This window comes from Dermochelys coriacea, chromosome 12, assembly GCF_009764565.3.
Source record: "Dermochelys coriacea isolate rDerCor1 chromosome 12, rDerCor1.pri.v4, whole genome shotgun sequence".
NCBI lineage: Eukaryota > Metazoa > Chordata > Testudines > Dermochelyidae > Dermochelys > Dermochelys coriacea.
Genome location: NC_050079.1, coordinates 41,246,561 through 41,269,145, shown reverse-complemented (window position 1 = coordinate 41,269,145; position 22,585 = coordinate 41,246,561). Strand labels below are relative to the sequence as shown.

The following is a 22,585-nucleotide window of genomic DNA, read 5'->3' as shown; positions in this document are numbered from 1 at the left end:
GGGATCTGGGGCAAAAATTGGGGATTGGTCCTGCTTTGAGCAGGGGGTTGGACTAGATGACCTCCTGAGGTCCCTTCCAACCCTGATATTCCATGAAACAACAGCATGGGAGCACTTAATTAAAGACTATGTTATAATGCATAGACACAAGGGGGCCAAATCAAGGTTATAGGCAACCTTAATTCTGGCATTTCTTAACCTGAGTGCTTGACTCTTCAACCTTTACATTCTTTTGCATGTTGTGACAGACCCAGACCAGAGGGGTACAGGAGTCTGGTAGAATGCAAATATACTGGCCACTGGATGAATAGTTTTCTGTTCCTTGAGTGACCAGAGCAGAGGCTGTGCTAGAACAATCAGGAACCTGCTAGAACCAATTAAGACAGGCAAGCTAACTAAGACACCTGGAGCCAATTAAGAACATACTAGAATCAATTATGGCTGGCAGGCTAATCAGGGACACCTGGTTTAAAAAGGACCTCCCATCAGCTAGTGGAGGGCATGCAAGGAGCAGGGAGTGAGAAGGCATGCTGCTGGAGGTACAAGCGTGTCAGGAGGAAGATCCTGAAGGTGCTGGGGGGAGGCCATGGGGAAGTAGCCCAGGGAGTTGTAGCTGTAGCTATCAAGCAGCTGATACAGGAGACATTGTAGATAGCTGCTATCCAGAGGGCCCTGGGCTGAAACCCGGTGTAGAGGGCAGGCCCGGGTTCCCCCCATCCCCTCAACTCCTGATCAGACACAGGAGGAGTTGGCCTGGTCTGTGAATAATACCAGAAGGGAAGGTCTAATTTGGAAAGGGATCTGACCTGTCCCCGATCCACGAGGTGGGACAACAGAGACTGCGGAGATTGTTCTCTGTTTCCCACATGCTGGCCCGTGATGAGGTTAGCTGAGTGAATGGCAGGTTTGAGCCTCTAGCAGAAGCGGCCAAACTGAGGGCTGCCTTGAACCTCTGAGGTGAGCAAATCCGCCAAAAAGCGCAGGACCCACCAAGGCAGAGGAAGAACTTTGTCACAGCATATAATATATAAACAGACAGAAATGGGAGATCCCAAAGACCTGCATTCAAAGGCCATGCTGCTCTCAGAGTATAAACAGGTCTCCTCATTCCCATTTCAGCCAGCACAAATGGTTTCTAAGATTAGGAAATTAAAAACGCACCTGCAAGATATACAGCAGCCCTAGGAAGGCTCCTTCTCCACCAATCCCATGCCTCCACTCTGTAGGAGAGGGGTTGGCAGGAAGACACCTGTAACCATGTCATTAAGGCCGTTCTCCAGTGGCAACAGATACAACTAAAGTGGCTATTATATAGGGGAGATGTACAGTGTCGATACCTCCTGAACCACAGAGCCCAGCTGGAAGTGAAGTCTCTGACACAGCTCTCCCAAGTTGGACAGACTGCTAGCCCTCAGGGTGCTATCCGGGTCTCTTGCTCCTCTCAGAAAGGCATGAATCAGAGGAGCTCTGTATTGGCAGCTCATGTCCCCTGCAGGAGAGAGAAGAAAGTAGCACAGGTTTAAAGAGATTTGACAGGCTTCAAAAGCAAATAGTTTAAAGGACAGGAGATACTTCCACTAGTGGGAAGGACTTTTCAGAACTCCCTTCCCGCTATGTTGAGCCCATTCCTGGTGCAGTATTGAAAAGCCCTTGCTCCAATTCAGTCATTTTAGTTGCCAGCATTAGAAATTAGTGGGTCTAGTAGTTTTAACCCCTTCATGACTCTTGGAGCATGGCTGTGTTCCTGTACCATGCTTTCCTATAGAGTTCCCGGATGTAGCTCTTAAGCAGCTTCTCTCCTAGATAATGCAGGTGAGCCAGTGATCAGCTCTTATTAAATGACTCGTGTTCTCACTGGCAACACACCACTGTGCTGTCTCTGAGACAGGAACTCTGCCGACCTAGTCTCTAGCAGCAATTCCAGAGGCACACAAGAAAAACAGCCCAAGAGTGGATCATCAGCATTCTGAGTAATCTGAAACAGAGACCTGTGTCTGGGGCTTTCATTCTGCTGCGCATGTTCTCACCATTGTCTGTAATTTCTGTCAGCCTTTACAAATTCAACACTTACAACAACAACAAAACAATTTCAAAATCAGAATGAAGTGCTAAAGGCTAGAGTTTCAGAAAATTCAGAGGTGCAAAAAATCTATATCTAATTAGCATGTGCAAGTACTGTGGATGTGCAAACTGGGTAACTGTGCACACAAATGTGTCTAACTACCTGCATGCACAATTATCCAATTTATAGGCATTAGGACATGCATCTTGTGCGACTAAACTGAAAATCAGGCCAAAAGCATTGCGAAAATGGCAGGTGCATTGCCATGCATTCTATTTTCTGAAAATACAGATCCAAACTGTTATACACTACAACTAAAATTAATTTGGGGCATTATTAAAATATAGGTGCAGAGACAACAATGCAGAATACAAACACAGAACAATTACAGACCAACGGGGGGGGGGGGGAGAAGAAGAGTGATTCCATGAGTACCTGAAGATACTTTTCTCTCTCATTTTGTCTCTCTGTCCACAGGTGGCTTCACTGATTGTTCACACCAGAATCCCTAAAGATGGCATTGAGCAGGGACCATCTCTGAGCAGGCCAAGAGAATCCTTCCATTGCAGCTAGGGAGCAGCTCTCTGTCTTTGATATTTCCCAGGCATGCACTAAATATCAGAGTATCCTTGTGGTGAGCCCTCACTTTGGAGTCACAGATTTTAAAAAGAGAGAGGTTGGATCTTGATCTTCTCATCTGACCTCCCGCCTTACCTCAGAGTACAGAGGCCGGTGTGACGGCTCTCATCTTGCCTCATTAGGCAGAGAGCTCAGACTCCATGCTCCCAAGGAGCGTGTGCTCACTTACAGTAGTTTTTCAGGCCCCAGTGATACCGGCTGTACATCTGAGACTATGGGTGTGGGAACAACAGACAGAGCCAACTTGGTCAGGGGCCGTGCTCTTAGACATCAGAGACATCAGAAAAGGGCAAGCTCTTCTGAGAGGAGAGCATCGCTCTCTCCTGGATCTGAACAAGATGCTAGCAGGCTGCCGCATACTGCTCTAGGCCTAGCTGATTCTCAGAGCCAGGCAGCCCCTAAACATGCTGCTCTGCTGCTGACCTATTACACGGCCAGATAGCTGAGACATGCACTTCTGCTTGATGAGAAGAGGGCATTACTGCACACACATGCATTTCGATTCAACTACTAAAGCATCACCCGGGGCTTATGGGGCAAAGAGGCAGAGTTGCAGTCCTGCTTGTCCTAAACCAGGCCCAGGAGACAGGCCAGAGAGGCACAAGAAGGGATCAAGAGACAGAGAAGGATAGGGATGCAATTCTTGCATAACTGATGAAAATGTGCTAATGAGACGCACAACCCTCTTGTCCAGACACAGAACGTTCAGCGAGTTGTATTAGGGTGGGAGATGGAGTGCTCGAATGGCAGGGGTGTCAGCCCAGCCCAAAGCAGATATACCCCAGTCTCTGTGCAGACAAAGTGGATTCTTCAAGGAGACAGGGCACCCAGGCCACGGGTGTCCCGCATGGGATGCACCCCGCTGGAATCCCCTCATGGCTTCTTGATGGGGGGGGAACAATCCGTCTGCCGCCGCCTTCTTCTAACGAGACACTAGGGACTGTGAGCGGTGCTGCCTGCTAGCACTGGCTTTATGAGCCAGGGAGTGGTGCAGATGCTCCTTGGAGGAGTCCCTTCTCGGTGCCGGGGCATCCCACACCGAGGCCGGAGAAACTACGCACGGATGCTGCTAGTGCAGCTTCTGGTACTGGCTGAGGGCCGACTCCATCAGGAGGAGCTTCAAACAATAGTCCCGCTCGCTCTTAGTCCTGGGTCTAAAGCTCCTATAAATGGAGCACTTGTCTGTCTGATGATCTTCTCCCAGGCACTTAAGACAAGCAGCGTCGCCTCTGGGCATAGGTTTCGCACACCTCTCGCACAACTTAAACCCCTGGGACAGAGGCATGCCCCGGTGTCTGGGGAAAACTGGGGGGACCCCCCGAAGTAAGTTTAGCTAACTATGAAACTACAAACTACTGTAACTATCACTCTATGAAACTATTTACAACTAAGAAAAGGGGAACCACTAGGTAGGCACTTTTGTGAATGCAAGAGACTGAGCTGCTCCAATGACTGTCACTGGCTGTAAGAAGGAACTGAGCAGGTGGCAGGTCAGCAGGGACCTATATATGTATCTGGCTGGTCAGTCTTGCCCATATGCTCAGGGTTTAGCTGATTGCCATATTTGGGGTCGGGAAGGAATTTTCCTCCAGGGCAGATTGGAGAGGCCCTGGAGGTTTTTTGCCTTCCTCTGTAGCATGGGGCATGGTTGACTTGAGGGAGGCTTCTCTGCTCCTTGAAGTCTTTAAACCATGATTTAAGGACTTCAATAGCTCAGACATAGGTGAGGTTTTTCATAGGAGTGGGTGGGTGAGATTCTGTGGCCTGCGCTGTGCAGGAGGTTGGACTAGATGATCAGAATGGTCCCTTCTGACCTTAGTATCTATGAATCTATATACAATGCCATGAAGACGCTAGTCCAGGGGGCTCCACAGCTGACCCGACGGGTACCACTAGAGGAAAAACCTTCTGCCAATCGTGCACACGGCGCGCACACACCTATTGGAATGGATATGAGCCATCGCTTGGAGAAGAATGAATGGCTCAGAGTGGGCAAAGCAGGCACTGTTGTCTAGTCCTTCATACTACGAGAGCAAGGGGACACACAGCTGAAACACACCAAAATTTAAAGCTGATAAAAAGGGCTTTTTTTAATAAAAAATGTGCCAAGCAGAGTTATCGTGCAGTACTAGTTGCCACAAGATACCACAGGGCTCAGCAGCAGTCACACAAAGATTTAACATTTCTATGAAGAACAACAAGAACATCCACTATTACAGTAGGCAGGATAAACTCGGGCTTCTTCTGCCAGACATAAGCCCACCGCATTCTCCAGTTCTGAACAGCAGATGGTTTGTACCAAGGACTGGCTTCCATAACGGGACCAGAGGTGAGGTGTTCTCAAGTGCGCGTCTCAATGCATTTCCAAGTCATTGTTAACTTCACCTCTCTTTGAATTCAAAGCGATTCCCTCCCAGTTCAGACAGCAGTGCAGAACACACAGCGTTGTATCAGCGTCACACAGTCTGCACTGCTCATTGGCATCTTCCAATTCTACACAGACAGACTTCAGCCAGTTACTAGTAGGGTTACCACCACTGCAGAGTTCTGGGAACACCATAAACTAAAGCAATTGTGCCCTCGCACTACATGGCTGCCCATCTGTAACATTTCTCTGTCCATTACATTTTCACACCAGGCCCTTTGTGCTTTCTCCCATTCTGCCCCTCACATTTTGGAGGAGCTCCCTGGAAACAGTGCAAAGCTACCTCATGATCCCCCTTCAAATCTCTCCGTAAAACTCTCCTTTGCTAGCACATCTAAAAACACTTGACAATGGTTTGGCTGCTGGGTGTGCTGAGACGACACCCGTCATGCTGGCCAGCATTGTCTCCTTGTACTTCCCTGACTCTTGTCTCCATCTGTTTCTCTTGCCTCATAGTTAGGATTGTCAGCTCTTTGGGGCAAGGGCCAGCTCTTTGTTCTGTGTCTGTACAGCGCCTAGCATCATGGAGTCTTGGTCCAGGACCAGGGTCGCTAGGCGCTACACTAATACAAATAATAAATAAAAGAATGCTACATTCCTTGTTCTGGAATTCACACACTGTACCATGCAGCAAAGATGTCTATACCCCTGGAGGTAATATTGTAGGGTTTTCTCTGCACTGGTCAGCACCTCCCCTGCATTGCACCGAAAGGCCCATGCCATTGAGGGAAAGCTAATTACTATGGCTCTCTCACTAAAGCAAGTGACAGCAGGTTGTTGGCTTAGTTATTGAACGAAGGAAGCAGTTTCCCCTCCCCCTGCAGAGCAGGGAGAATAATCCCTGACTAACCAGAGGAAATGTCTCCCCTGACATAGCTGTGGCAGATTTAATGTGCCTGCGATGAAGTAAATCCTTCAAGAACCCTCAGAGAGGGGAAGGAAAGAGCTTTTTCCCCACTTGCCCCATCCGAAATGAGGCTTGTTGATAAGCAGGGTGCAGCCAGTGATTCAAAGTGACACACACACCAGCATCAGGTTACACAGATTCTATTTGCTTTTCTAGTACTTTCAGTCAGGTAACAGATCTCAACTTGCCTTGAACTATCTGCTGCCATGGGCCAGAAGCAAAAATCTACTTCATAATAAGGCTGAGACAAAGAGCTAAAACTGGTGCAAACAAGCACTCATTGGATGGGAAGTTTGTGTGCCACACTGTCACTTACAACAGCCTACAACCAAGGGCTCAGCCCTGACCTCAGAGAGACAAGCATCCTAGCGCTGCATCTCCTGTAGAGTCCAGCACCACAGGAGATTTTTCAAGGCAAGCAGTGAGATGTGTCTGCTACCCAAGATGAGAATTCAGCCCTAACTGAGCAGAATATAGCACAAAAGGTTTCTCCCCCAAGTCAGCTGAGTCTGTCCCATAATTGACACCAGCTGTGTCACAGCAGAAGGGGAAGAAGAGAAATCACCATTTAATTTGTCTGTGCTGCATGTGGATCCACACGATTTCCACCTCCACTGTCTCCAGAGACAAACAAGGGAGTGTGTAGTATAGTACAGAATGAATGGCAAGGTCCCTAGAAATAAACCCTGATTTCCAGTCACCAACTGACTGCGTTTCCCGACTGACCCTTCTGTCGGGGCTTGGCTAGCCAGCCAATTACTGAGGAACATTTAATCAGAGTTTCCGCTGCTGTAGAAATCTGTTTGATTAGATTGTCACACACTCTGGGGTTTTGTCCCAGAAATTTACCCTCCCTCTGCACCGGCCAGCTCTTGCCAATCTGTCATTGCTACTGCCAGCACCACCGGGAGGGGAGGGGATGGTTTAAATTGTTTATTCCTTTTTATAATTTTGCCTCATTGTCCTACTAGTTGTCAGTGATTTTCTGGCACTATCATCATCTAGTGAGGGGTCAGTTATTGGCTGGACAGGGCCACCAGGAGGTGCCCAACAGTACTCTGCTGGAGCTCCGTGATTAGCTGAGAGGATCCCAATCTGGAACCCTAGAGCCATCTTAGGCATGGTTACTGAAGCTGCAGCAGAGACGTACAGATAATTTATTCATAACCACTTAGAGCCAACACAATTACAGCCATAAATTCAGGGTCTAATATCCTGCTGAAGGCAATGATCAACTGATTGGACTTTTATTCTGTATTGAGACTCTTTTTCCAGCCCAGATTGCTACAGTTTAACCTGCTATGAAGATTGTTTCCCACTGTCTTGAGGGCAAATGGGAAAGAATGATGTACCCTCTTCTTCCTTTGGAGCAGTTGGGAGGTTGAGATAACTAGCTCACTGGCCGCCTCCGCACTGTGCACATACTACCAATGTTAAATCACCTGCATGCTGCAGCAAGCTCTCGGTCTTGATGGGACACGCGAGTGCAGCCAGTACAGCATCACTAAAGCACTCATTGGACGGGCAGGCTGCATACATTTCTATAGTTGTCCCATAGTTCTGCTTTCCTGGTTTGCGCACACGCAGCCATCCAAGTTATATTTCTCAGTGTCCCATGCACTTTGGGGAACATTAGGCCATTACTGTTCTTATCTAAGAGAGTTCAGATCTCTGGTCACCTGGATAAGCACAGCCCGAGCAGGGGTAGTACAAGCTTCCCACCAGTTGCTCCCCAGACCTGCTCTTACATCTCAAATCTGAACGGAAAGATCTCAACTAGGGGTAAGAAAGATTCAGTCTTCATGGCTATTCCGCGCTTGGCTTCTCTGCCAACGGTGACAACTAATGCCAGTTGTAATGTGGGCACTTGTGCACTGAGACTAACCACCAGTGGGTAACAACTTTTGCTCCTGATCAGCCAAGGAAGGGTATTCTGTTCAGCACTGCAGTGACACAGTCCATTACGGCAGACAGACCGTGCCAAATATTTCAAAGTTACAGGAGCCAAACATACACCCATGGCTGCACTGCTGGAAGGGACAGTTTGTACCACCAGCCGCACAAGAGCCCCAGGGAGGCAACCCCAAAGCAGTTTTCACCCTGTTAAAGCAACAACGGCCCCAGTCCATGCCATTTGCTTCAGATTAGCAACCACATGGGAAGAGTCAGATACCACTGCGGTGGGCACGGCATAAGAACCTAAATGGAGTTAATGGCCTTTGGCTAAGCCAAAGTAGTACTACCGAAGGGATCACTACAACACAGAAAATGCCCTTTGCCAGGGATGTTCCTGCTATAAAAATCAACATGGAAAGAATTCACGTGTATTTATTTTTATTGTGAGAGGTTGGGTGTAGTCTCAAGCGACCTGTCCATTTCTATTGGATCAGTAGCACGTACATTAGCTTGGTTACAACAGATGCTTCAAATCAATATTAGGTAAATGAGATGTTAACAAAAATGTTACTGGCATTTTGATTTCACATTAAAATACAAAGTTCTTCCAATGGCTAATTTTAGTTCTTGTATGGATTGGCAAACTCCACTCAGCTACAATCATTTGATATGATTGCAAGTAGCCTTCCCTCTACTCCACAGGAGACAAAAGGGCCAGTTGTGCTGCAGGGTTGTCTCCCTGGAGGAGATGGAGCTCCAATTCATGGCAAAGTTGAGAAAAAATATAGCGATAAAAAGACGGGTTTAAAATGCTGGATAAACTCTTTAGAGTGTTGCAATATGCACAATTTAAAGACATACAGTTTAATTTAATTTGGTCTATAAATACTCAGGCCAGTCAGCACATGCCAAAGACTAAATGTCCCAGGGATTGTACTGGTAAAAGAGAGTAGTCTGGAGGAGACGGGTGAGAGCCTGGCAACATCACAGCTTGCCCTCCAACCCCCAATGTCAGTAGCCCCTGTGGTGCTCTCCTTGCAATGACACATGATGGCTGAGGCACCCATGTGCCAGTCACAACAGAGCCCCTGTTCTGCCAAGGCTCAACAAGGGGCATCGCAAGGTCGATCTTCTATCCAGGACGAAGGGCTGCAATCTAATGCTAAGGAGCCGATCCGTCCTACATGGCAGGTACCCGATGGGCGGCAGAGACAGTCACCTATGAATCCCAGCCAAACAACTGAAGTCAGAGTTGAGGCTGCAGAGAACTATTGACCACTTTAAAACATTAGAGCATAATAGTACTAATGAGGCAAAAGTCAAGACAACCGACCATACCAAGGGCTTGTGTATGCTACAAGGTTGACAGGTTATGCTGGCAAAGCCCCCTAGTGTAGATGCAGCACACGCCCAGAGAGGGAGTCTTCTGTCAGCATAACATCAGCCCCCCAACATCAGACAGAAGCACTCTTCTACCAGCAGAGTTGCGTCTCCTCTCTGGGGGTTTTGATGGCATAGCTGCATCAGCTAGGTGGTGTGGTTTTTCACACAGCTGCCCTGACAAAATGTTGTAGTGTAGACCTGGTCTTAGAGTTCAGAAACGCTGACCATCAAAGTCAGGGAATACTTAGCTCCTCTTCCAACGCAAACCTTGGCTCTGTCTAGCTTTGGGATTTAAGGTGCCTGTCACATTGGTATCTAAGTGTACACAGGTATCTTAAACCTGACCCCATTTCCTGAGCATCCCTCACTGAATTTTCAAGTATGGATCACAGGCCCCGCCCCTGCTTTTCCCAGACAAAGCTCTCCATAACTGGCTTGTAAACTGCAAACCCCTGTCTCATGAGAGGCTAGAGACAAGACCTTCCCCAGGGCACTGGAGTATGTGCCAGAGACCACAACATCACACATCTCCCTGTACGTATCATCCACACAAGACCCTGCTCCCCAGCTATTTCTCCATTATTGGCCAAATACCCGATTCTGCCCCCATTCAACCTCCCAAAACTGGTTAGGCCTCTATATTAACGATACTTGCTAGAGCCTCAGTCCAGAGACTAGGCTGACTGCAGGAAAAGCCCCAGCCTCCCCATCACGCCCTGCCAAGATGGGCTGGGAACTTCCTCTCCTCAAGAAAGGCTGGAAGAGTGAAAGCACGCTGTCACTGTACAACAAAATATCTTGCTGTTGTGATCCAAGGAATTCATTTCATGTTGCCACTAGTGGGCTCTTGCAATCAGTAAGAGGAGGACTAATAAGAGATGAGAGGGCAGAGCCAAAGCTGGAGTGGGAACCTGCCCTTTCGTATTCTTAGCATTGCTGAACACCATGCATGACATTTAGATCTCCTGACTTTCCAGTCTGGTTTGGTAACTGAAAAGCTCAGGGAATAGTTTAATGAATGGTCTATTTAACAAAGCCAGCCCTACATTTTATTTTTTGAAATTCAGCCTCTTGTTCCCTGTTCTCTCAGATCTGGAACAGGGCAAAGGCCACCAATCCAAACCAGCTCCCTTGCTTTGGGGAGGAGGAGGAGGAGAGAACTGCAACTGCTTTTTTTTTTCTTTTTGTTTCTAAAGGAGAAAAATTAGCACTGAGCAGGATAAAGCATTGAAAGACTGCAGTGTAATTATATTATCTTTAAAGAAAGGGCCCTTTGCCAGTTGTAGCTCATGTCTACAAGCCAAAAGAATTTTCCTGCAGTTGGTGGTTTTTGGAGAAGGTTTAGGATAGCAGTGTAAAGGAATCCAACCAGCAAGAGGTGTAATTCTACCTTGGAAAACAAAAAGCCCTTCAAATCACCATAGGCTAAGTGGGAAGGTGAGAGTTAAACATTCTAAATGCTGCAGAGACCACACATCAAGGGGGAGTTTCTGTCAGTGAAAGACAGTGATGGACTGGTCTACACACCTCCCCCAACCACTCTTCTACCCACTGAAGGGGAATGGCTGGGAGGGAGGAAGGTAAAGAAAGTGTCAATCATTCAAGAGTTGGATCAACCACTCCCAGTGAGGAGACATAGTCAGGGGCTGTTTTGCGAAGTAGGGGAACATAACTTATGCTCTGTGCTGAATCTGCAGAATCGCTCCATGGTTTCAAGAATCGCTCATTTGTTCAAGATTCCTGGGCATAAAGATATCGCTCAGGACACCGCATTTGAACAATAAGAGGATGGTGAAAGCATAACACTCCATTCCAGGCAACTTGAGGAGCTGGGGGCAATGAGAATGCAAACCTCCAGCTAACCCTTCCCAGTTCCCACCCCAAGAGTGATGAACCTGTGGATCCCACCAAAACAGCATTTCCATGTTTTAAAGGGAAAGGTCTAGGGAAGAACACCGGACCAGGAGAGCAGAGGACTCAGCAGGCTCTCCAGCCTCACTGCAGTCCATTATTCTGACATATTCCCACAGCTCTTCAGCAGCAATCTGTAGAAGAGAAGTTTTCCCTTCACCAGGGAGAGGTCTGTGCTATAACTCGAGTGCAGAGAACGGTAGCCACAAAGGGTGAGTGGTAATAGGGCGGGTGCCCAGAACACAGCACGGCCGATCAGTGTCTTAAGAAATTCCACATCTGCGAGAACACATGTCCCCCAGCCACCTTGCCAACACCCGGGCAATCACCAGAACATCCCTGCTGCTGCTAACCCAGGTTCAGGTCCCCCAGTGGGAGCAATCCTGGGAGGCCCAACAGCATTTTAAATATGCATCGTACGGTTCTGAGCAGTTAGAGGCCATCATGCTTACAGTGTCAGCAGCACCTGGCAACTCCGGGCTCCCAATGCTAGAATCTGTGGAGTGGGAATGCCTGAGCAACTGGCAGTGCTGGCTAGGGCAGGATTTCTGTCCCAATCACCGCAGCCTAGCAGCAGCCCAAGTTTTATTAATCACTTTCTGCATCAGGCCAACATGAGGGGGGCACAGATGGAGAAGCATCTGGGACAGCTGATAATGTACAGAGTGAAGTTCAATAAAAGGCTAGAGAAGAATCTAGTCAATGGATGCAGCTGGCTCTGCAGTGAAGTAGGAGGAATACTGTCTGTTCTCTGGGGAGCTCACACCACAGGTCTGGCCAGGGGAAGAGAGAAGGCAAGAGGCAGGTATTATTTCCTCTTATCAGACAAGCAGGTTTCCCAAACATCCAGAGGCACCAGACTGGCACATACAAATAACTCCCCTCCCATAAGAGGATTTTTTTTTGTAACAGCAGAACTTGAGGGCACACAGTCACCATCATGCCCAGACAAGCCACAAAGCTTCAGTCCCAGGGGAGCCAGGAGTGCTGGGCAATACCATTTCGTTTTATAATGTGTTAGCCTTACAGGAAGCAGGTTGGCAACTCCTGAGCTACCATTAACAGGGAAGTGAAGCAGAGGGAGAGTTTATGGTGCAGTAAATATCACACCTGGATCAAAACATATAGGGAGCTTTGTTAGGCTTCCCGGTGTTTGTTGGGCCAGGGAAAGGGGGTAGAGCTCTGAGAAGCTGGACATTATTGCTGAAAAGACTCTGCTTCTCCTCGCAAGGTTTAGACTAGTTACATCACAACAAGCGCCAAGGCTCCAGTATCCTGAGGTGGAAGAGAAGCCAGAGCTGGGTTTATGAGGCAATTGTCTCAGAGAAACTAGAGGGATCACTACTTCTCCAAGGAGCAGAAGGAGATACTAAGCTCCAAGACACATTGCTTTGGGACTGGTGCTAGTTACAATGGCATCGGCTGCAGGCCCTGCCCAGCCAAATCCTGAAATCCCACAGAGGGAAGTTGTTTAGACCCACCCATCAATGGGGATCACGGATTACTCTGCACTCTACATTCAAGGGCATCACTCCTTCCCGGGAGAATCGGGTTCTGGAGGCTCAGCTGGTTAGCAGGCCTGGGTCTCCAGGTTAGCTCTTGGGTGAACATAAGCGGTGTGGAGGCAGTATGTTGAACCCTGGACTCCCCTTGCGGTTTCAGCACCTCTCCTCTGGCGGGGGGGGGGGGGGGGAGCTGCATCCAGCCCTCCTGATTCACAAAGGGGAAGCCAAAGCCTAAGCCCCTTCAGGGCAGGAGAGGAAGGGAAATCCTGGCTCCTTTTCCTTTTGGTTTGTTTATCTTAGCCTGTGAAGAGGCAGGGCACACTTTTAGGTATTACTTGTTACAGCAGCTGCCAGAAGAGACTTGTCGAGCTTTATTTTATCCCTCCGCCCTATGTGTCTTGGCATCCCACAACACCCGCTCTACAGTGAGGCTCTGGCAGCAGCAAAGGACAAAAACCACCAGCATCAGCAATGTCTGGACCTTCCTGGGCTGCAAGTTCCTGCTGTTCTGCTCTCTGCTGAGTAACTTATGATTCAGTTGTCAAACTCCTTCATCGACTTGAGGTGCAAGACAGGTAGTTTAACATGACAGCACCTCCTGCCCAAACCTTCCCTTCCCTTCCACAGGGAAGTACTGAAGTTTGGAAGAGTCTAATCAACCAACTGCAGCTCACAGGTCACTAGCTCAGCTGATAACTTTCCCCTCTGATTTTGCCTGGAGTATCATACTAGTAAATACATGAAGAACCATAGAAATGTCAGGCTGGAAGGGACCTGGAGAGGTCATCTAATCCAGCCCCAACACCGAGGCAGGACCAAGTTAAACATTTGTCCGAGATGGTCTAAGTCAGGGGTCCCCAATGCGGTGCCCGTGGGTGCCATGGCAGCCACCGGGGCATTTCTGTGCGCCCGCTGGACATGCCGCCGCCGAAATGCCGCCAAGAAGTGTTGCCATTTCTCAGCAACCTTTTGGCAGCGGCACTTCTTCCCGTTGTCACTTTTCGGCCGCGGCATTTTGGCGGCGGGGTGTTTGGCGCCTGCCACTGTCTTCTGGGAATAGCAATATGCTATTCCCACAAGAAAGGTTGGGGACCACTGGTCTATGTTGTCTAAACTGTTCTTAAAAACCTCTAATGATGGGGATTCCACAACCTTCCTTGGAAGACTGTTCCAGAGCTGAACTACCCTTAAGTTTTTCCTAAACTGCAACCTAGGATAGAAATCTCAGTTATTTGTAAAACATGAAATAGGTTAACATTTCTACCAGCAGCTATTTAACTTAAAGGGACAGGCAATCTATTTGGATCATAAAGGGAAGGACATGGAGCCCAATCTATTGAGCTTTTCCTTAAAAGAGTTCATGTTAGTTCTATGTCTCCATGACATGCTGAGAGCACATTACACCAGTGCTCTGTGCCAACATCTTACCCAGGGGACTATCCTTCACCCTATGCAATACCTGCCACTGCAGTCACAATAAGCAGAGGTGCTCAAGCTGAAATCCCATTGGTTTGTGGGTGGTGGGCTGGACGTTCTTTACAAAGGCTTCTGGATGCTGGATTTGCTTCCTTCCTTGTTCTGTCAGGGTTGGAATTCATTAGCCTTCTGGACACACTGCCAGGCTCATTATCCCTGTAGATATTTGGGGAAGGAGTGGGTTGTTGTGCCTGCTGGAGCTGTGGGTTGCATCTTGGGCTTTTACACAGCATGCGATTCTAATGGTTGAACATTCATTTGGGCATGGCATGTAGTTCTGATAACTATTCTAATGTGCTAAGAGTCTGATTTTAGGGGGTGCGCATTGAAGTCAGCAGGAGCTGGAGGTGCTCAGCGCACCTGAAAATCAAGTCACAAATGAGTAGCTTTAAGTTAGGGCCACCAAAGTGCAGCCGTCACACCAAACAGACGTTCCATCTTGATCCAAGCAGCCTGGAAGCGAACAGTGACAGAGGATGTTGCTTGCTGTCTTCTTCATTTTATACCAGATAGACATTGCCCTCAAAATTCCCAGTGTGACCTCAGCTGGGTAAAGTCTGGGCACATCTGGTTTAAGTTACCAGTACTAATCCATCAAACGTACAGTAGAGTCACTACTGAAAAGTGCAAACTTTTCATAGTACGTTTTATTTTTGTAAATCTGAAAAAAAAATTAAACTAAAAATTTTCAGTGAAAACTTCAACTTAAAAGTTTTTCACCATCTTCACTGGAACATGGACACACATAGGCAGCAATAAAAGCCCCTGGCCATACACAAGAGTAATGGTACAAGTAGCTCTGATGCAGTATTTGGTACACCCTCCAAAAGAGAAACTACTGTAGACTCACCCAGTGCCCGGGTAACCCGCATCAGCACCTCTCCCACTTTCATCCTGGTCTCTGCAGTCTGGGGTCCTGTGGTGCCTGGTGAAGTGCAGCCATATTGGGCCAGCAGGCAGGGGAGGATTTGCTCTGGGTACACATCTGACAGAAGAGCAACACCTGATGTTCGAAACAAAAAGTGATACATGATTCAATCTAAAATATAAGGCAGAGGATGGAAAGTATGTGGTATACACAGTTGTTAGGATAACTGAAGAGAAAATAGGTAGGAGCACCTGGACATATGGACCCCAGGATGTCTAACCATGGAGCACCAAACCACAGTGAACTTACAGAAGAAAATCAATCTCGGGGTCTCTTCTGGGTTTACTACCTCTCTGCTCAGTGAGCTTCTCTGCCTCAGAGGGCTCTGCCCCCCAGGTCAGTCCCTCCCTGGGGCAAAACCTAAAACTACCACTTTACTTCTCAGACCAATAAAATGCTAAGAGTATCCGGCCCCAAGGGCTAATCACCTGTGAATCTGTGAATATGGGTGGGGTGGGAAAACTGGTCTTGCAGCTGCAAAATGCATCTCCCTCCTCCTCATCTCAGCTCCATTAGTGACTGAGCAGAGCTGTAAAATAACATGGTTCCCACCTCCCATTAATTGCTGCTGGGCAGTTGTTAGCAGTACAGGTTACTGCTCCAGCCCTTTGTGTGGTGGATGTAGCTGTCATCCATGCATTTCAATCATAGCTGTAGGGCAGCAGCAGACACGCACTGGGGCACAGAATGAGAAGGAAGAGAGCTTGCAGACAGAGATTTTTACAATGATTAGAAGAGGCAGGTTGTAGGCAAACCTTTTTATTTGCATAAAGCAGTGTCAGTTGATAGTTTGGGGGATTTTAATGGTCTTTGTTCACTTTGGCATCTTTAGCACACATCAACACGCTTGCCAAGCAGTCTCTGTCTCCTCACACTTTTAAGTCTGAGGATCATGGTATCTTGATGTCTGTATCAACCTTGGAACCTGAAAGGTAGTTATGCTCCCGCAGGTTCTGTGCCGGCCCATCACTCCCACTGTCACCCAAGAAAAAATGGCACTGACTGTGCCCTTGGAGTGCAGGGCCAGCTAATCAAACTACGGAGTACTCACTCCTCCCCAGACCTATCTGCAGAGAGCAGGCAGAGGTGACCAGTGCACAGCCAGACTGACAGGAGATGTTAACCATGCAAAAACTAGTTCTAAAATTGAAGGGAAGGAGAAGGGTCGAAGCATCACTGAAAGCTGCCTGAGCTGGCAAACAGCAGCACTGTAGCACTTAGTGTTCTGCTAAGCCCCGGAGACAAATTCACCCTGTAGCCTAAGATGGACTCTCTTTGACCTGCCTTGCAATGGGGATTGTGGGAGAACACCAGGGAGTTTATGACCCAACATAGTGGTCTCCTTTTCACCCGTCACTGCTCTCTCCTCAGACCCTCCCTCAAACACCGTACTTGGGGACTGACAGCACATGTCCTACCCTGTCCTCGGTAGTCCAATCTCTGGTGAGTCAAAGGTCCAAAGCAGATCCCCAAAATCATGAGACTGGCTCAAACAAGAATGAAGGTTGGGGATTTATTTGCTATCTACTTTGAGCCTTTGAGGTGTATCTGGGTTACATTACAGCTTTTCTCCATGGCCAGGAGAGCTCCAAATGGAGTGAGCCCCTTCTGTAGGCACATGATTGAAGGAGCTGGGGCTTCCAGAACACCCCCAACATTACAAGCCAGGCCCTAGCAGCCCAAGGGTTGGTAGGACTGTCCAGTGCACCATTTTCCAGGGCTCAGTCCTGTTGCCAAAAGCAAACTGAGCTGACAGCGCTGTACGCAATGTTGCGCGTAGCACAGACCAGGATAGGCCATATTCAGCATCCCGTCAGTGAACGCAATTGCTGGCATCTGGATTCAGCCCTGGCGAGGTTCTTGCACCATGGTGCTGGCCTGGAGATCACTGGCAAGGCAAGAGTCACAAACAAACAACAAAGGCTGAGGTTGAACACAGAAAAGGCAAGGCCTCAAGGTACGCTGTACAACAGACAAGGCATTGGGGCAAGGCCAAGGTTTTTGGCTTTTCTAGCAAAGACCAATAGGCTGGGATGAGAAAAATCAAGGCATCAGCACCAAGTCACAACAGAAATTCAGCCTGGGTCACATCAATTCAATAAATGAACCAACCTTGACCCCTACCCCTTTCCCTCTCCCTTTGGCTGTACGCCTGTGAGCTCTGCAAGGCAGTTCCCATATCCCTGTCTCCTCGGACACTTCTGAACGCTCATAAGAGACCTCGACCCCATCGACAGCAACAAGGCAACCCTAGTCAAGCTTCCTCTAAACACATCCCCTTCGTATCAAATCTCTCTCACGTTCAGCTCATGCGGTCTGCCTGTCGAACCATTTACTCTCTGGTTCAATATAACTTCCAGCAACCTACTCCAGTACACTAAGGCTTGTCTACACAGTGGGGTAATAGGCTCTACGAGGGTGGGGTGGGATTGATTTCTAATGCACAACACTTTAGGGTACTGTAATTGGCCTGTGCAGACCCTGCTGGTGTGCTTTAATGGAGTGCTGTTTTGCCTAGAGTGCATTGTCCCGCAAGCCCTAACTAGTTCAATGAACTGCTCCTTACATAAGCCCACGGTTGTGGTCCTCTGGCATTGCCGGTCTATTAATAAATAGCTTTTACAGGGGCTGGAAGCTTACTATGTGACAAGTTTCTCTTGAAGATCAGAAGGGGCTCGTGTCACATGAGTAACTCATCTTGTACTGCTCCAAGTTGAACATCACAGCAAATGAGAGGAGACAGCTCACAAAATCTGTTTCTAACAGTCTGTGCACTGTGTATCTCTCAGCTCTGGAGTTGCTATTTCACCTTCTTAGTAGAGTATGTCCCCCTCTCTCCAATAGTCTCCAGATTACATGAAACCCATGCTAACAACCTAAAGATTCCTGGAGAAGCAGGAGACTAGAAGTTTTGAGAGTTGGCTGGGTTTAGCTATGAAATGAATGTACATCTTTGCCCACATACGTGGTGTGCTGGAGGTACTGGAGCAAGGGAGGGGAAAGGACAAAGTAAGTTAATAGTCTTCTGGAATCCTGGTTAAAATTTGGTGTCAGGCCCAGGTGCAATGTACCTAGAATCTCCGTGCAGACCCTGATGGAACTGCAGGTAAAGACTGGGACAGTAGGGCCTATGCTTTCTGACATTGTTTGATCCTGGCTGCTGAGTTACAATTCACTGTGATGCCTACAAAAAACTTGACAGCTGTGCGTGGGGGGAAGTCAGGGTTGGAATAATGCAAGGTGCTGCCGACTAGGATGGAGACGCACTGGCACCGCTGGGTGGGAGAGGCCCAGACTAGAAGAGCAGAGGGTACTATCAGGCAGGAATGAGTGGCATCGGAGCTACAGCCTTTATTTGAATGAGTAATGAGCTTCATATGGAGTATAAAACTGACATGAAAGTCTTGCCGATATAACTGACGTGACTCCTTTTAGCCACACCCTAATTATATAGAAAAGAAGAGAAATCCCTACCCAATGCCCTGCAGACAGGAGAAAATGAGGCAGCTGGAGCCGAAGCCTCATCTCTCAGGCCAGGAAGTACATGGATTTTTCCTTTTTAGATCTGTAACCACCTCCGTCACACAACTTCCCCCCTGCCATATATGCAGATAAATCGCAGCACTGGCAAAACCAATGGGAAACTGTTTCCACTTGCTCTGCAGAGAGGAAAATTAACAGCAGGTTTTGCCCACGCAAAAAAGCTACGCCCAGCATTGCACAGCCCTCCTACCTGCAGCCAGAACAGATTTCTCTAGGATCCGTGCTTGGGTCTGAGCTTAGCCTTGAGGAGACCCTTGAATTCCAGGCCCCTGATCATTCTCCTTGTATGTCTCAGCCCCGTCTAGTTCTGGAAGACCCTTTCTGAGATGGGGTGGCCAGAGCCGCACATGGTGTCCAGGTGAGGCTGCACCACTGATTTACAGGACATCCGTCTGTGTACGCAGTGTTGTAGCTGTGCCGAAAGCTTGTCTCTCACCAACAGAAGTTGGTCCAATAAAAGATCTGACCTCACCCACCTTGCCTCCCTGACCCTTCTCTGTATCATTCACCATCCCATTCCCTAGGCTTTCTGACATTGTTTGATCCTGGCTGCTGAGTTGTAATTCACTGTGATGCCTACAAAAAACTTGACAGCAGTTTGATTCCTGGTGTGCTGAGACCAGAGCCGGTCATGCTGACCAGTAGTGTCTCCAAGTCCTCCACCATCGGGCTGTTTTCTGTTGACTCTGGTCTTACATTGAGAAGGTCAGCTCTTTGGGGCAGGGATTGTCTTTGTTCTGTGTCTGTACAGAGCCTAGCCCCGTGGCGTCCTGGCGCGGGACGAGGGATCCTAGGCATTACAGTAATACCCATAATGATTCATAAACTAACTCAGAATTTGACTTTAATTTTCAGGCTGAGCTAGAGACATGACCTAGCTGGTTAACTAAACACACCACAAAGCCCCTCTGCTCAGAACTCTGAACAAAGCCAACATGCTATAGTTAGTTAGCATGCTATCAAGCTCGATGTTCATGTTTGAGAGAGAAATTATTTAACAGTTGGCAGCAGGTGTCCACTAATTCATGATGGTTAATATTCATTTACTAGCATCTACTTAATAAGCCAGACATCACATGCTGCAATATACTTGTGGGGAGAAATACAGATTAGATAGTTTCCGGCAAGTATAGCTCAGATGTAGTCACTGGCTGTCAATGAGGCCTCTGCTTTAACCCATGCTTACAGCTGTGTTGACTACCACTCATCTGAACACACACTCTTGATGCCTGCCCTTTGCTGCAATCCCAGCTGTGTATTTGTACCATGTCAAGAGTGGGCAGCATCCAAACCCTTTCACCTCCTCTAGCCTCTCAACCAGTCTTGGTGCATGAGCTTGGTAGATCAGTCTGCTTGATAGGCTCTCTCTTCCAGTTCATAAGATCATGCACTGCCTATGTCTAGAATATTAAAGACAACAGCAATGTAACCAGAACTCAGTCAGTACAGAGAGGTGGACTCACAAAAGACTTTCGAAAGTGAGATGGGAACTGCCAGAATGAAACTGTCAGGGTGGCACTGGCCCTTTAAGAGGAAAGAGGCTAGTGTATTTGTGATTCATCAGCTGACCCAACTAGGGTTAAAAGAGGGTGCCTGGCACTTGGAGTCAAGAGAGGCCTGGTGAGAGGATGGCCTTAGAGCAGAGATGGTGTCAGCAGGACAAGGGTAGGTGAGAGCTCCCGGGGACAGAGACTGGCAAGTGAGAGCTGCCAGAGCCTCGAGACTGAATGCAATTCCTGGGGGAAGGCTGATGGCAGGAGAGCAGCAAGAGGAAGGGGTTTGCCAGTTGACCTCCCCAAGCCAGAGAGCCAGGGCCAGAGGGCTGAAGGCAGAGGAGGGGCTTACCCACTGAGGTCCCCAGGCTGGAGAGCTTGAGCCAGAGGGCTGGGAGCCCTGGGGAGCGAGGGTTGCTCCCCAATGAGGACGAACTTCCACCAGAGGGGCTGTGGGAGAAGGGGGGTCTTGCTGGGAAGAGTGGGGCTGCGCTCCAGTTGGAAGGGCTGGGGTGGCTGTCCTGGTGAAAGGACAGGAGGACTGATGAAGAGCCCAGGTGTGGTGGGCATGTGGCATCATGTCACAGGATTTTAAGAACCATGTTGTAAGGCCCCTTGGGTCTAGAACCCAGGCCTGCACCAGGCAGCTGACATCTCCAGGGTGCTACTCAGTGCCAGCTGTAACCCACCTGTACTCCATTTCCCATGACCTGCTGTGGACACAGATCAGGGGAGATTCTGCTTCAGGAGCTTGACAAACAGCAGCCTCATGGCTCCTGATTGGTTCCCTGCCCTATATAAACCCGAGGGGCCTTCCAGGAAGTGTCCAGGCAACAATGTGGATCTCCTGTAGCTGCCATGACTGTTCCGGCTCATTGCTCCTGAATCCCTGGCTTTGACCTTAGCTTGGTCTAGAGTTCACCTCCAGACTCAGACTCTGACCCTTGGTATCGACCCTGGCCTGGAATCCAACTACAAACTCCTCTGTCTCTCCCAGCCTCAGGTTTGCCCCTGCTCTGACCCCCGGCCCTGAGTGCCCTTGTTGGGATCCGACAGACATGGCACCAGTGTGTTCTGGTTAATTTGTACTATGTTTTTGTAATAAACCAGTCCCAAGAAGGGGTATTATGAGACAAGAAAGCTTGCACAGAGTTGATCTTGGCTGCTGAGTTGTAATTCACTGTGATGCCTACAAAAAACTTGACAGCAGTTTGATTCCTGGTGTGCTGAGACCAGAGCCGGTCATGCTGACCAGTAGTGTCTCCTCGTCCTCCACCATCAGGCTGTTTTCTGTTGACTCTGGTCTTACATTGAGAAGGTCAGCTCTTTGGGGCAGGGATTGTCTTTGTTCTATGTCTGTACAGAGCCTAGCCCCGTGGCGTCCTGGCACGGGACGAGGGATCCTAGGCATTACAGCAATAGCCATAATGATTCATAAACTAACTCAGAATTTGAGTTTAATTTTCAGGCTGAGCTAGAGACATGACTGTGACAAAGCGGGACTGTTCTTAATGTTTCCTCTGAATAGTGTGGGGGTGCCTCAGTTTCCCCTAGGCAGTTCTTAAGTATCTAGGGGGTGGGATAAGGGTGTATGATCGTTGCAGAGCCCTAGAGGGCAGGTGTGTGCAGGGGTCTGGACACAGAGAATGGCCAACACCCTGTTTCCTGGCCACTGATGGCCTGGCCCTTCCCCCCTGCAAGGTGAGAGCTAAAGGGCTGGAGAACAAAGGAATCAGGTGACCTCCTGGCCCGGGAAAGGGAAAAGCCCAGAGGAGGAGGGGCTGGAGAGAGTTTCAGTTTGGGGCTGGCTGGGGACATGGAGTGAAGTGCAGATGTGGTTGTCTGGCTCACTGCCCCCCAAAATGGACTTGGCTGAGGGGTCCTGTTCTCTGCACCTACAAGCTCTGTTTCAGAGTAGCAGCTGTGTTAGTCTGCATTCGCAAAAAGAAAAGGAGTACTTGTGGCACCTTAGAGACTAACAAATTTATTAGAGCATAGTTAGTCTCTAAGGTGCCACAAGTACTCCTTTTCTTTTTACAAGCTCTGTGTTAGACCATGTTCCTGTCATCTAATAAACCTCTGTTTTACTGGCTGGCTGAGAATCCCGTCTGACTGCGGAGTTGGGGTGCAGGACCCTCTGGTTTCCCCAGGACCCCGCCTGGGCGGACTCGCTGTGGGAAGCGCCCAGAGGGGCAGAGGATGCTGAATGCTCCGAGGTCAGACCCAGGAAGGTGGAAGCCGTGTGAGCTTTTTGCCCTGCAGACAGTCTGCTCACAGAAAGGAGGAGACTTCCCCAGAGTCCTGACTGGCTTCAGAGGGAGCAGTTCCAGAGCATCGCCCGGGGACTCTGAGACAATGACCTAGCTGGTTACTAAACACACCACACAGCTCCTCTGCTCAGACCTCTGAACAAAGCC

The 22,585-nt window shown here is 48.7% G+C and overlaps 1 protein-coding gene across 4 annotated transcripts in view; it reads right to left on the bottom strand.

The window, feature by feature from the left end:
• The window catches only part of TANGO6 (transport and golgi organization 6 homolog), a 95,896-nt gene that overhangs the window by 16,305 nt on the left and 57,006 nt on the right, over positions 1 to 22,585 (bottom strand). For all 4 annotated transcript variants that reach the window (XM_038368312.2, XM_038368313.2, XM_043495295.1 and 1 more), the window contains 2 exons: positions 15,055 to 15,207; positions 1,338 to 1,489 (listed from right to left, as the gene is read on the bottom strand). In XM_038368312.2, coding sequence (XP_038224240.1) covers positions 1,338 to 1,489; positions 15,055 to 15,207 — 305 coding nt within the window. The remainder of the gene's footprint in view (positions 1 to 1,337; positions 1,490 to 15,054; positions 15,208 to 22,585) is intronic.